The sequence below is a fragment of the Carassius gibelio genome, chromosome A8 (assembly GCF_023724105.1).
Source record: "Carassius gibelio isolate Cgi1373 ecotype wild population from Czech Republic chromosome A8, carGib1.2-hapl.c, whole genome shotgun sequence".
Lineage (NCBI taxonomy): Eukaryota > Metazoa > Chordata > Actinopteri > Cypriniformes > Cyprinidae > Carassius > Carassius gibelio.
The window spans coordinates 4748791-4764779 of NC_068378.1; the positions used below are offsets into that span (position 1 = coordinate 4748791).

Sequence of the window (15989 nt, forward strand, 5' to 3'; positions counted from 1 at the left end):
GTATGTTGTGATGGAACCCAACAAATAGCAACCAATGACCTTGTGGATAGTGTGGAACTCGTTGAAGGCTGATCCCAACAAGAACTGGGCTATGTCATCAATGGGATCTTGTCACAGTAACAAGAACACTAAATATTAAGCATTACTGTTAGATATTGACCAATTTTAATGTACATTTACCCACCATTTTCTGTTTCTGTGTCCTTAAATCAGTATCCTGAAACCATTTAAATGTAGCTGCATAGTAACAGTGGGGGCATCGTTATCTGACACAATGATTGTAGAGCAAAGTTTTACCAACACTTATATTAATTACTATCTATTACAATGATAAATTATCTTAAATTCCCATAGCAAAAATTTTTGTTTGTTTATTTTGAATGGAGAGCAATTACTGTTAGAGATCATACACATATTTAGTTTTATCCAGCTGTATTTTCTCAATACAACTTATTACATTCAAGTGAAAGTTATAACACCAACATGTCAGAAAAAATAAATAAATAAATAAATAACCCAATCACTGAGTTGAAAGTCAAAAGGCTTTTTGTGCCATTAAGAAGATGATTGCCAACACCTGATTTAGTCATTTTTAGCTTTTTGAGACCTGTTGGTGTTGTATCTATCACTTGGATGTTATAAGCTGCACTGAGTGAATACAGATGGATAAAACAAAAACTGTGTCCGTCTTCATTTCAGGCTGAAAAGCAACTATATGTGACTGCTTTAAGGGGGGGGGGGGGTATTTTCTATACCCTTGTATATCTATCTATCTATCTATCTATCTATCTATCTATCTATCTATCTATCTATCTATATATCTATCTATCTATCTATCTATAAGAAATCACAAATGATAAGTGATTGAAATTAACTGATCAAGTGTTGTGGGTGTGGGGACACTTCTAGAAAAACTATGCATGTTTTGCATATGTTTTTTATTTGTTTCTTGCAGCAATGTAACTGATTTTAGAGCTGTCACAAGACTGTGAGAGTCACAAGACTCTTCTGTAAGGAGTGAGGATGTGTCTCTCCCCCATGCACTTGAGCAGATCCAAACCAGGTGCTTGGCTCTTTACCACTGGGGCTGGTCTTAAAATCACGGGTTTTCTACATGGGGAATATTGGCTAACTATGTTCTTGTGTGTTGATTTGGGTTTTGTGGGATTATCATGTGACATATGGATGAATGCAGCTACATTTTTCTATTCCTGAAGGTGTCATCTATATCGTAGACTCTCAGCTCCTCGTGATAATGGTGCTAAACCTTCCTAGTAATCACAACTATTTAGATCTTTAAACATTAACCTTCCCATGCCCACATTCTTTATTGCATATCTGTAAATATGCATTTGAACAAAGTATTATGTTTTGTCAGTGCATTTTCCTGGTGTACCATCTCCTTCCTTTTTACACTAAGTCCTTCTGTTTCCTTCTGCACTTATCCTGTTAAAATGCCTATTTTTTCCTTCCTTCTTGCATGCTTTCTATCCTTAGTGCAAAACTGAAGGGCTGACCAATTACCAGGTAAAAAATATTTTTCTAAGCAGGTTTGTCTTTCCTTACTCTTTGAAATTATTTAATATTTTGTTCATCATGAGGTGTCATATTCAACATCATACACTTTACTAAACAGCAATTGTTGGTCTAAAGCCTTGATATTTACATTGCTTCTAGAGAAATGGCTTGCTTAAAAGACCTAATGCTACTTGAGTGAGAGAGGATTTACGAGAAGAAAAAGGCTTGTAATATAATGCCTTAAAGCATTTCTGTTTACACAATACTTATGCAATGTCCAGACCAAGTAATATAGGAACAATGAAAATGTTATGTTGAAAACATAAGTAGCATAGCTTTTCTGAATCCCCAGCCTGTGTTCACCTTATGTTTTGTTGACTTGTGAATTCACTTTTGCACCATGTAGTTTGATGGATCATACTCTATATACCAAATATAATTAATATCTTAAATGTATTAATGTACTGTTTTGTCTCTTGCTTTTTTATATCATTGTATTATATTTAGTTATTATATAAATGCAAAGCTTTATTACTTAGGACCAATTTTAGATAAAGCATGTTACATTATTTGCAATACATTTGTCTACAAATATTTGGTTTTGATGAACTGTGCTTAAAGCTGAAGTGTGTATTATTTTTTCATCATAAAAACTCCTATACAAATTTAATATGAAGAGACTTTAAGTCATTTGTACGTTGATATCCCTATAAGTATAAATACCATGTCACTGTGGGTCCATCAAGATTTTGCTTTGACACAGCAGAATTGACTCAAGCAATGGTGTGATTGTAAGGGTGGTCTGCGTTGTGTTCTGACCAATGGCAGACAATAATTAGTGACACAACTAGTACATAAAATATACACTTCACCTTTATTTTTCCTTGTTGTTTTTCTGTAAATGTGCTGTCAAAAAATCCATTATTTAATTTGTGTGTTGGTCTTGATGGAATTCATGATACACTTTTTGCAGTCTCATTGTTTATTTTTTAATCTCTTTAAATGTTATAATTGTCATTATATCCCTATTTATACCTAATTGTTTTCTGCTTGCCATGTGCTTCCAGAAAATCCTGAAGTGCAGAGTCTGACTCCATCCCTGAACACCTCATATCTGGAATCCATTACTGAGGAATTTCAGGGGTGCAGTCCTTTGACCTCTACACAAAATCCCGTGGATACCTCACCACATTGTCCATCCACTACATTTTCTTCACCATCCATAGCAATAACAACATCTTCCAATGGGGAAAATCTCAGCCCTTTTAAAAATAATGTGGACATTGTGAAATCATTTGCACTTACTAAGAGTATAGGTCCATATAACACCAATGGCGAGGATTCGGAGATCAGCCACATCAACTCTTCACTTTCCACAAATTACCTTGACATCGGATGTGTTACGCCCCCATTGCCAGACAAGGACAATGGCGAGGTTGTGCAAAAAGCTGTCATTGACCCCAACAGTGCTGATATAAAAACAGGACAGACTCCAGAGATAGATGTTGTAAAGGAAAGAACCGCCATTCAAAGCTCTCAAAGAATTCACCCACTGAAGGGGGTGTTTGACAGAGACATTGGACGAAGTATGCAAACTGGACTGAGGACCCCTGTCAGAAGGACCAAAAGTGAAGGACAAATGAAGGCAGTAAAAAAAGCAGATAGCCCATCAGTGGTCCCCGAAATCTCTATTGATGCCACTTTAAACGACAGGCTTTGGAGCAAACTCGACCACAGAAGCCATCGGGATAGTGTGTCATCGTCTTCCAGCATTTCGTCTAATGACACTGTGATTGATTTATCCTTGCCTAACCTTTCCAGGAAGAGCCTTACCTGTCTTAGTGCTGCCCGGGACTACTCAGACAACCAAGTATCCCTGGCCAACAGGACAAGCCAGCCTCGGTCGGCCATTGCAGCACGCAATGTCTCGCGTGTCATCAAGAGCAAGTCCAACCCCAACCTTCGGGACGGTGAGATGTGTGAGCCAGAGGACGAGTTACAACCCAGGCCTCTGGTGGCGGAGAAAGATCCCATCCGGCTCATGCAGAGGCGCCACACATGGAGCAGGTTGTACATGGAGGGCTTAAAGCAGTCATCAATGCTCGCTTCTTCTGCTGGCTCCAGAAGGTCAACCACCCCCTCGGCAAAAGACATGGACAGCTGCTCGAAATCCAAGAGTCTTGGAGATCTCACGTCAGACGACATCACCTGTAATTTTGAGAGCAAGTATCGCAGCATTAGTCGCAGTTTTATTGTGAGACCAAGCCGCCAACAAGGGAAAACTCTTAGAAAACCCAAGAATGACCTAACAGAGCAGCTCAAGAGGCTCACTGATGTGGAACCCCTCACTAGTAAAGACTTTGCTCAGTGCAGGAACGATTCTGAAGATGGACAGGAGGAGGAGGAGACGCCCCCTTTGCGGAGGAGTTCCTCACGGAGTCAAAGCCGGGTGAGATACATCGCTAACCGTGCCAGGCAGGCCCAAGAGAGGCAGCGGATACAAAGCCTGACTAGGATGTGTGGGAGCCCCATCGAAGAGCGTGGCAATCCTGAAGGAGCTTGTAGTGTACCCCACAGTCCCTGTACTAGCTTGGACCTTTTGAGCCAACTTCCACCAGGACCGCCCCAACTGAGGCCGGACAATGAGGCCTTCTTTATGCTCAGCCTGTAAAGAGGCAAAAATGTGTTGAATTATTTTTGTGGGGAGTGAACGAACACAAGGTGGCCAACCTCCACCTGTCATTCATTAAGATATTCCAATGGGCATGTTGAGCAACCAAACATTTCTTATCTGCACCTACTGTACTACACCTTCCATTTTAGATTGACATAAGTAAAAAAGCACACTTTTTTATTTCCATTGCTGTACTCCCCACCCCCATAATGAGCCGTTAAAGGGGATAAAATGTTAAGCTTTAAACTTTAAATTGGATGCAACAGTTTGCTAGTTTGTACAAATTATTTGTAAATGTGCATGCATGTATTTAAAAAAGCCAAAGGTGCAAAATGATGTGTAAAAAAATATATAACACTGCATATAGAAATTATTACAAACGTTCTAAAATTTAATTATGCCTGTGGCATTTGTGGTACTGTAATATTTTAGTTTTTTTTTTTTTAAGATGCAGCCTAGTGCCGCAATAGATAAAATTATAAGCACTACTGATTCACCACAGTGATTCCCTGCATTCAAAAGTGTATTAGTCTGCAGTCAAAATACAAATGCATTTGTTTGTGTTGTTAATGGTATGATAACAAATTTTGTAAACAAGCATGGGATGTATTTGTCACAATAATTTATTGTCCCTTGAAACTATTTTTAAAATAGTTTTAAATATGGTAAAATTACTGACTGCTATATTCTGTTGTTTTAGTTTTTAATTGAGTAAAATTATAACTTACAGTATGTTATTTAGTTTAGTTAGTTACTAATAAAGTGTAGCTCTAAAAATATGGTAATTCATATCAAAATTGCATATCTTCACTTTATGTACAGTAGTTTACCTTTTGAAATTGTATTGTATGTCACCTGATTTTATTTCTTTATTATTTCTCCCATGGTCTACTGTATTTTTATGTTTCAAAGATTTTATGATTGAAAAATGTACAGTCTATTAGAGTCTATTATGCAGTTACGTAGATATTATTCAATGTCATTGTCCTAAGTACACTAATACTTTTTATTACTTTTTTTTTTTAAGAATGCTACTTGGTAACGGGAATAAATTTTTACCAACTACATCTTTCTTTTTACTGTATTCTTGTATCTGAAGTTAACAAACACAACTGTTTCACTTTCCAAGCTATATCTCTTTTCTTAATATACCTTTATTTGTTAGCTTATTAGTCTATTATTAGTCTGATAGCAGTTTTAACTTTAAGGCTGTTTGGTGAAAAGTCAACAGTTTATATGGTTGTAATTCTATGGATGATTGGATTATGCAAATTTTGTATCTTTAATTCATGGAATTTTCCCAAATGTGTGGAAATTAGCTGCTGCAATTAGGTGATCGACTATCCACCTGCAGCTACAGACCTATTTGTATTTTGCCGGTGGTTTCCAAGGTGGCCAAACAACTTGTTGCAGAACAAATGATAAATCGGTTTCCTTTCTAATCACTTTTATAATTTTGAAAAAAAAAAAATTAGAATCATAGAATAATTTAGCTGCACAATGAGAAGAGGTGACCGGATCCTGAGGAAGATTGTGGAGAAGGACCGATTCCAGACCTTGGGGGACCTGCGGAAGCAGTGGACTGAGTCTGGAGAAGAAACATCCAGAGCCACCGTGCACAGGCCTGTGCAGGAAATGATCTACAGAGAAGCAGCACTGGACTGTTGCTCAGTGGTCCAAAGTACTTTTTACCTGGCAACTCTCCTGACCTGAACCCCGTAGAGAATCTGTGGGATATTGTGAAGAGAAAGTTGAGAGACGCAAGACCCAACACTCTGGATGAGCTTAAGGCCGCTATCGAAGCATCCTGGGCCTCCATAACACCTCAGCAGTGCCACAGGCTGATTGCCTCCATGCCACGCCGCATTGAAGCAGTCATTTCTGCAAAAGGATTCCCCACCAAGTATTGAGTGCATAACTGAACATAATTATCTGAAGGTGGACTTTTTTTGTATTAAAAACACTTTTCTTTTATTGGTCGGATGAAATATGCTAATTTTTTGAGATAGGACTTTTAGGTATTGTCACGGGAGGAGCACAAGACAGACACAGTGGGCGTGGCGTCAGGCCTTGGAGAGGCTTTTATTAACAGAAATCATAAAACAAAGGGAATAAAAGTTGCCAAAGGGGGAAAGTGTCCAAAATAACAGGGGATCTGGTGTCCTCGTCGTGCTGCGGGGTTTGTGTAGGTCGGGCAGTGTTCATCAAGGAAGGGTCCAGGCAAGGGGCGGAGTCCGGCGGCCGCACGCGCTCCCCTCCTTGGTCCGGGGCGGGAGGGGCGGCGGCTTCTCCTAGCGGCCGCGTCTCTCTCGTTGGCCGCGGCGCTGGTAGGGGATGGACGGCCCGGCATCCTGGCCCGTCGGCCGTGTATACGGGTGCGGTTCCCATCCGGATCGCGGGTCCGGCAGCTCACGTCTTGGTGGCGCGGGAGTCCCTCAACGCACCCTTCCTGGACCCACGAGGACATCAGTGTGCATGCACGGGGAAGAGACCGGTCCCCTGAGGAGAGGCGCGTTGGGCTTTTAAACAGCGGCGGTAATGAGGCTCCACTTCCTTCAGGTGTGCCCCATCACACGCCGCCAGCCCTGACTCGTCCAGCGCCCCTCCTCTCACACACCCACTCCAGTCGGGAGCCTGGTGAAGGGCGGCGATTTAGGACGGGGTGCCGGTGACAATCAGGGAGGAGGCAGCTGACTCGTCACAGTATTCATGAGCTGTATGCCAAAATCATCAGTATTAAAACAATAAAAGACCTGAAATATTTCAGTTGGTGTGCAATGAATCTAAAATATATTAAAGTTTAATTTTTATCATTACATTATGGAGAATAATGAACTTTTATCACAATATGCTAATTTTTTGGGAAGGACCTGTAGTTTAGTGTCAGAGCATAACTGGCAATGTCTGGTTAATTGCAAATTGTCTTTAAAGCTGACATCTAGATAAAGAGAATGCAGAGGAGCTCTGCCCAAAGATATTACCCCCTCTGTTTTAATTCTGGCCCATTCTGAGGAGACCTTCTTTTAATTTGGCTCTTTAGCTCTTCACAGAGAACTCCTGTTAGGAAAAAATGTCACAGAATAAAGCCTTGCCCCACACTAGATGTCCAATTAGTTCTCGGACCAAAACACATTTAAAAGATCTTCTGTAATTTTTGCTTTTATTTAATTATTGTTCTTTTTTTCACAGTGGCAGTTTTGACTGGAATGGTTATTGTCAAGAACCAAGATATTTTGAGGATTGCCCCTTTTTTAACCCTTGAAGAGTTCATAATACCATGACCTATTCATTGTCTCTTATGACTGACATGTTGGATAAAGGCTCAGGCATGCCGAGGGCCATGGTTACCAAGACAACAATGGCTGGTGAGACGGTCCTTCTGTGCAGCTAAAAAAAAAGCCTTGGGATTTACATGACTTTTTGAGTGACAGAGATTGTAGGTTTGTAGACAAAAGTCCACATCATTAGGATTCGAGCAGTGGAGCCGCTCAATTTGGATGAGTATTTATCACAGTGGTTTAGTTTCACTTCAGTTTTCAAGTTGCCGTTTTAGCTTGTCTGTATAGTGGAGCCATGCTGAAGAAGTTAAATTCATGCCAGGTCCATTCTATGAGCTTATAAATTATTATTAGGCCATTTTAGAAGCCTAACAATAAAATCTATCCATTGAGTTTTCTATGAGCATCTGTAGAGAATCATTTCTGCACGCCCTGTGTAATGCATGTCTCTGAAATCCCTTGTTTGCAGGATCACATGTTATTTATCCCCCCCACCCCAACACACACACACACACACAAACACTCAAGAACGTCCCCTGTTATCTTATTGGCTGTTTTCAGTCTCTTGGGTGTATGTGCAAGCTTTATATAGTGTGTTGCCTCTTGCATTGAGCAATAAAACGTGTGACTACAGTTTGGGTAAGCTTGCCAAGTTTTTGCTCATTTATAGCTGTTAAGTAAAACTTTCAACTGAAAAGTTAACTGCATATCTGGAAAATATTCTTGAATAAATGATGTTTTGATAAAACTATGTATAATGTTCCAGTGCAAGTTATTGGCTGTAAAATGACTCCATTAGGACTCATCTTGGTCTCATCAGCACTGCTGGCTGGGGTCTACGCTGCAGGTAATGTCATTACATACTGTAATATCAAACATAGTGAGACTAGTATTAGGTGAATGTATAGCCATTTAAAAATTGTGTTTTAAGATTTTTGCTTAGCCTAATACACGAACCTTGTGGAGCTGATTTTTTTGTTTTTTGTTTGTTTGTTTTTTTTGCTGCAAACAGAAATTTGACTTTTCAGACCAGCAGTCAGAGATGGGCAGTATTTTAATTGAAAAAAATTATATAATTTAGTATTTTGTAATTTGTATTTTGCCTATACAAATAAAAATAAAAAATACTATAATTAAATACTTTGAGAGACAGTATTTTGTATTTAAAATACTAAAAATACTTAAAATATTTAACCAAGTAGGTCATTTTATTATCAGATATATCTTCTGACATATCTTCTGCTGAGTCTTAAAGGGTTTCGTTCACCCAAAATTTTAAAATACTCATGTTGTTCTACTCCTGTTATACCTTCGTTCATCTTCAGGACACAAATAAAGTACTTATAAGTAAAATATTATTTATGAAATCTGAGCGCTTTCTGTCACTCTAGAGCCAGCTATGCAACTTACATATTAAATATCTAGAACAGTAGGAAATACATCATGATCCAATTTTATGAAGTGATGTGAGTTCTTTATTTGCTCAAAAAAAGAAAAAAGAAAAAGAAAAGGTGCATTCATGCATATTGTAATTACATTATATATTGTGACAGCAGCAACATGGCTTTAAGAAAAGTTTGGACACAAAAACTGAACGAACAGTTTTCAGTACAAATCATCGCGCAAACAGCTTGCAGCACTAATTTATTCCTGACATCAATTTTCAAATAAACAATGAACTTGTCTCCTTTTTTAACAAAAAGTAAAGAGATTTTACATTTTTAAATACATTTTAGTCTCATCTTTTATCATCAATGATATTGCATGTTGAAACAGTCACAGTTATCATTTATTGACCTTATTGTCATCTCGTCATCATCTCATTTAAGACATGGGAAAAATTGTGCAAACAAAGCACTCATGTCGCATAATAAAATTGAGGTTAAACCACTGGAGTCATATAGAGTATTTTAACAATGTCTTTACTACCATTCTGGGCTTTGAATGTGTAAGTTGCGTTGCTGCCTATGGAGGGACTGAAAGCTCATGGATTTCATCAAATATATTTTAATTTGAGTTCAGAAGAGGAATGAGCACAAGCGATAATTTGCTGGCTGCAGTTCACTTAATGGCCACCGGTGTCGCTGATAACAAGTGTTTCTGAATTCTACATAGAGCCATTTAACAAGCCCTTTTCAAGAGTTAATCTGTACTGCTGACTGTGAAATAGCTGGAGGCATCCTCTTGAGCAGGACTAGGCAGTATGACAATACAATTTACAAAGAATATGTTGTTTATAAGTTGTTCAAGGAATGGAAAGCACTTCTTTCTCTTATGTTTGCATCTAAATTGCTACATTGCTAAATGTAATGTCACTGTCTCTTGCACTTTAAATGATTGCTTATAAATTGTATTTTCAAATTACAGATTTCTTGTATTATAATTAAATACATTTATTGCACCAGTGTTTTGTATTTCAAATAAAATACATTTGATGAGTCAGTATTTGTAGTTTGTAGCAAAATACTTTTTGATGTATTTGTGCCCATCTCTGCCTGCAGTCATGAGAACAGTCCATCAAATTGTTTGTGAAATGATCATATAAAGTCCTTTGTTTTGGCTTACCAAGTGTATTTTTAAGCTTAAAATCTGTGTCTTACAATTAAACCAAATTAAACCAAGGAATGTTCCACTAAATGTCAACATGCGCACCGGTATAAGCACCATTACTGCTCCGGAGCTGGTGGGGGCAGCAGAGAGCCCCGATCGCACACGTACATCATGGAGACATCTGCATTTACATCTACAAAGATATATTTTTGAGAGTGTTTGCTCAGAGTGTGTTGAAATCATTTAATTAGTTTTCATGTGATGTTGTCATTAAAACAAGGTTTTAAATGGTCTGAGGTGAACAGGGTTTAACGGCGCCTATAACCAGATGGTCCATGGACATGCCGTCTATGGCTAAGACAAATCAGGATGTAGATAGAGCCAATATTAGTCTGACACGGCATGTTTAATCTGAGGCATGGCACTGTCTCATGACGTCCCGCCAGGCCTGGAGCAGTCAGCATTGAATCCGGAGAACACTGCTGCTATTCACTACAATGAGTGTGATTAATCAATTAGCCACCGCTAACCAAGCAGGCATTAATGCGGGGCAGCCCATGACATGACTTCAGTATTGATGGCATGTTTGTTTTTCATGGTTTGAATGGGAGGATGAGGGGTGTCAGTGATATGCTGTGACACTGATGGAGGCCTGCTGTGTGTCGCACGGATGAAACTCAGACAACAACACATTCTCACCAGAAACAGGCTTAGCCAGGCTTATTCAAGATTGTTTAAGCAGTGTAACTCTAACTTTACACTGAAAACTAGATTAAATACAAATTCTTAACATTTGTTAACAAAACTACTGTTATCATTTACTTATATATTACCATCACGTCTTTCCAAATTTCTGTGACTCTAGTATTCTTTCACATATGTTTACAGTGGAAAAGTACCAAAGCTTAAAGGTATACTCCACCCCAAAATGAAAAGTTTGTCATTAATTACTTACCCCCATGTTGTTCCAAACCTGTAAAAGCTTTGTTTGTCTTCGGACTTCATAACGTTACGGTTGAACCACATATCATAATTGTGTATACTCTCAAACATACTATATATTTTTACCACACATTTGTACACATATTTGTATATTTGTGTTTAGGAATTCAAGGAATGTCAGATGAAAAAAAAAAGTAAAAATGCATGTTATATTTAAAGCATTCAAGCAACAACATTTTGATTTGTGATTAGATTCACATACAAATTCATGCATCTTTCAGCTTGTCTGCTGGTTAATGTCAACTGATCTGCATTAAAAAAACAGGATCAAAACAATAAAGGGAACAACTTCCAAGTGGACTCAGATGCTGCAGCCAGACGAGTGGGGCACTTTCCCATCATTTTGTAAGCGCTTCTTTAGAGAGTCACTGGAACTTTCTCAAACTCTCACCGCATCCGTTCTGCTGCAGCAGGCAGTGCATGCTCTAAAGAAAGCTTGTGTTTATTTGCAATGATCTCGTTTTAAGTCTCATTTAGGCAGTGCAAGATTATTGGCCATGAGGCGACCATTTCACAGTTTTGCTGTAGCACAAATGGGCCATTGTCTGCATCTGCTAAATTTGGGAATATTAGTGGTTGTTTGAAGAAGAGTGCAAAGTACATCCCAGCCTGACAGAATGCTTCATTAGCTACCAGGAATGCCGTCCAAGTGCTTTGCCCTTGTCAAATTGATGTGATTTTCCTTGGTCTTGTTTCTAATCACTGATTTGAAAATTGGATTAGCTCACAAAAAAAAAATAATAATAATAATAAAATTTTACAGCCAATTAGAGACAAGAAGAAAATCATATTTTGCATAAAAATATAGAATAAATCACTTTCATCACTTTTACTACCACTCATACTTTGTTCAGATCAGTGACCCAAAGGGATAGTTCACCCAAAATTACAATTCTGTCATGATTTACTTGACCTCAAGTTGTTCCAAACCTGTGTGAGTTTCTTTCTTCTGCTGAACATAAAATGTTTTAAAGAATGCTGTAACCAGACAATTATTCCTCCCCATTGGCTTCCATTGTATTATTTTTTTTTTTTCCATACTACAGAAGTCAGAGAACCATGCAGGTTTCCCATATTCTTCAAAAGACTGAGCCAAGCATTCAGTCTGATCTCTGTTAGTAGTAAAGAGTAAGTGGAGGATTCTTATGGATTTGTAACTAGTTGAATGAAATGTTGTTTTGTATTTTAGGGCCACAATTATTAAGAGTTACAACCATCAAGGTAAGTTAAATTAATTCCATCTGGGCCACCCATTTATGTTTGTAAAAATCTGTAACTAAATCACATTTTCGGTTGTTACTTACTCATAATCCCATGCAGGAAGAACCATATGCAATGTCCAAAGGCTCTGAACTGGAGGGCTTCTGCATTGACCTGCTGTCAGCCCTCTCCAAGAAATTAGATTTTAAGTATGATATTAAGCTTGTTAAGGACAGCCGTTATGGAACAACAGATGACAGCGGCAACTGGAACGGCATGATTGGAGAAGTTGTCAGAGGGGTGAGCATCATACATTTTTGAGTTAAGTAGTCAGTGTTTAAATGTTGTAACTTGCAAATCATGATCTTTATACATCTTTTAATGCATGGTTTTGCTAATAAAGCACACAACAAGGATTCCACAAAAGTAGTCTTTTTATTAAAGATAAATCTGTAAGCACCAAAGAGGCGATTTTAGGCGTAACACAAACACTAAAGATAAATGAGTTCAAACTGAAAACTAAAGAGAACTCGGGGCTTAAATAGACAGTTGATGATGAGCTGAAACAGAACAAGTGTGGAGAACTAATTAATAACCAAGGAAACAAACTAGCAGGGACACAGGCAAGTAGGAACAAGAAAACCAAAAGGCAATTAAAACTAAACAGAGTTTCTGTAACATCTACAGTATCTATTAGCTGTTTGAAAATACAATGATTATTAAAATTATAATAAAAAAAAAATTACAAAATGTTCATATAATATAAAAATATATACATTTGGAACTTTACATTTACATTTACATTTAATCATTTTTATCCAAAGCAACTTACAAATGAGAACAATAGAATCAATCAGATCAACAAGAGAACAACAACAGTATACAAGTGCCATGACAAGTCTCAGTTAGTCTAGTACAGAACGCATAGCCAGGTTTTTTTTTTTTTTTTTTTTTTTTTATAAGACAAGACAAGAAAAGAATGTTTCTTTAAAATGAGTAAAGACTCGGCTGTATGAATTGAGATTGGGAGGTCATTCCACCAGCTGGGCACAGTCCAGGAAAAGGTCCGTGAGAGTGATTTTGAATTTCTTGGGATGGCACCACAAGGCGTCGTTCACTTGCAGAGCGCAAACTTCTGGAGGGCACATAAGATTGAATTAGAGGGGTTAGGTATATTGGTGCCATGCCAGTGGTCGTCTTGTAGGCAAACATCAAGTACCTTTAATTTAATGCAAGCAGCTGCTGGTAGCCAGTGTAACCTGATGTCACGCTGTCTAGTCTCTGTTTCCCTCGGTGTCCACTAGTGGGCTCACATCCCCTTAGGCACTTCACAGTAGGTACAAGAATTCCTCTAGTCTTGTCCTGTCATTACAGTAATTACACTCCTGTTAATTGCACCAGGTGCAGCCACTTGATTGTCATTAGCCTCCCTATAAATACCAGTCTTTTCCTGTTGTTTGTATGTTGTGAGTCCTTACCCTTCGTGTTTACAGCATTCTCGTCCTCAGAGATTCTCCTTTGTCTTCTCGTCCTCCGAGTTCCCATTCTGTTCCTTTCCTGTTCCCTCTTTTGTTTATTTGTTTGTTTATTTTTGGATTGATCGTTTGGTTTTGACCTTGGCTTGTTCGACCACGATTTGGATTATCCTAATAAATATACATCTGCAATTGGATCTCTCTCTCTCCCTGTGTCTCACTGAACACGATCGTCACAGAAGGACTCCATCACTTGAGATCCAGCAGTATGTTTTTTTTGATACTTCCTCCCCAGCCACTGACTGGGATAGAGGAAATGGTTTTGAGGGTACCTGCCTGGTCGTGTTCAGTGGGACCAGGGGAGGTCGCTCAGGAATGAGTGGTCGAGAGGAGGTCCGGCATCGCTCTCCACTGTGGCCCCCCGTCGACTCTGGGTTCGGATGGGAGCCGCCGTCTCACCATTGTGGACGGAGAGGGGAGAGGAGGCTCAAGTCTGCCGAGCCAGCACCGCTGCACAAGATGGCCGCCAGTCCAGTGCCGCTGCACAAGATGGCCGCCAACCCAGCGCCGCTGCGCAGAATGGCCGCCTACCCAGCACCATTGCACAGGATGGCCGCCAACCCAGCACCACAAGGCAAGATGGAAGCCAGCCCAACACCACAGCACAAGATGGCCACCAGCTCAGCGCCACGAGGCAAGATGGACGCCAGCCCAAAGCCACTGCGCAGAATGGCCGCCGGCCCAGCAACACTGCCCATGATGGCCGCAGGTCCAGCAACACTGCACAAGATGGCCGTCAGCCCAGCGCCTCGAGGCAAGATGGAAGCCAGCCCAACACCACAGCACAAGATGGCCACCAGCTCAGCGCCACGAGACAAGTTGGACGCCAGCCCAAAGCCACTTCGCAGAATGGCCGCCGGCCCAGCACCACTGCCCATGATGGCCGCAGGTCCAGCAACACTGCACAAAATTGCTGCCAACCCAGCACCACAAGGCAAGATGGAAGCCAGCCCAACACCACAGCACAAGATGGCCACCAGCTCAGCGCCACAGCACAAGATGGCTGCCAGCCCAAAGCCACTGCTCAGAATGGCCACCGGCCCAGCACCACTGCCCATGATGGCCACAGGTCCAGCAACACTGCACAAGATGGCCGTCAGCCCAGCGCCTCGAGGCAAGATGGACGCCAGCACAGCGCCACAGCACAAAGTGGTCACTAGCCCAGCGCCAAGGTGCAAGATGGCCGCCAGCTCAGCGCCAATGCCCAAGATGGCCGCTGAGACGTTTTTGGATTATTTCTCGATGCTTTCAAAAATCCTAGAGATTCCCAGGAGTGTTCACGTCACGTCTGCTGATCCAGAGACTGTTCACGTCACATCTGCTGAGCCAGCACCACAGTACAAGATGGCCACCAACCCAGCGCCACTGCACAAGGTGGCTGCCAGCCCAGAGCCACTGCAGAGGATGGCGGCTACAGTGGGATATCCTGAGTTGAGTCAGGTTCCCATTGGCCCTCCAGAGTTGAGTCAGGTTCCAGTTGACCCTCCAGAGTTGAGTCATATTCCCGTTGACCCTCCAGAGTCGAGTAATATTCCCGTTGACCCTCCAGAGTTGAGTCAGGTTCCAGTTGACCCTCCAGAGTTGAGTCAGGTTCCAGTTGACCCTCCAGAGTTGAGTCAGGTTCCAGTTGACCCTCCAGAGTTGAGTCAGGTTCCAGTTGACCCTCCAGAGTTGAGTCAGGTTCCAGTTGACCCTCCAGAGTTGAGTCAGGTTCCAGTTAACTATCCAGAGTCGAGTCAGGGTCCTGTTGACCATCCAGAGTCGAGTCACATTCCAGTTGATCCTCCAGAGTTGAGTCAGGTTCTGGTTGACCCTCCGAAGTCGAGTCAGGTGCTCGTGGACCCTCCAGAGTCAGGGTTAGTCACCGTCGACCTTCCAGAGTCAGGGTTAGTCACTGTTGACCCTCCAGAGTCAGGGCTAGTCACTGTTGACCCTCCAGAGTCAGGGCTAGTCACCGTTGACCCTCCAGAGTCAGGGCTAGTCACCGTTGACCCTCCAGAGTCAGGGCTAGTCACCATTGACGTTCCAGAGTCTGGGCTAGTTAACGTGGACTTTCCAGAGTCAAGGCTAGTCACCGTTGACCCTCCAGAGTCAGGGCTAGTCACCGTTGACCCTCCAGAGTCAGGGCTAGTCACCATTGACGTTCCAGAGTCTGGGCTAGTTAACGTGGACTTTCCAGAGTCAAGGCTAGTCACCGTTGACCTTCCAGAGTCAGGGTTAGTCACCGTCGAC

At 40.9% G+C, this 15989-nt stretch overlaps 2 protein-coding genes across 2 annotated transcripts in view; both read left to right on the forward strand.

Moving 5' to 3' along the window:
• LOC128018214 (1-phosphatidylinositol 4,5-bisphosphate phosphodiesterase eta-2-like) overlaps positions 1-5273 on the forward strand; it is a 125810-nt gene extending 120537 nt beyond the window's left edge. Inside the window, exon 23 of the mRNA XM_052603588.1 lies at positions 2586-5273. Within this exon, the coding sequence (XP_052459548.1) occupies positions 2586-4189 (1604 nt within the window). The 3' untranslated portion in view covers positions 4190-5273. The remainder of the gene's footprint in view (positions 1-2585) is intronic.
• Positions 5274-8071: 2798 nt separating this feature from the next.
• Positions 8072-15989, forward strand: part of LOC128018199 (glutamate receptor U1-like) — a 29016-nt gene continuing 21098 nt past the window's right edge. Inside the window, exons 1-4 of the mRNA XM_052603560.1 lie at positions 8072-8109; positions 8237-8317; positions 12212-12243; positions 12343-12522. Of these exons, the coding sequence (XP_052459520.1) occupies positions 8257-8317; positions 12212-12243; positions 12343-12522 (273 nt within the window). The 5' untranslated portion in view covers positions 8072-8109; positions 8237-8256. The remainder of the gene's footprint in view (positions 8110-8236; positions 8318-12211; positions 12244-12342; positions 12523-15989) is intronic.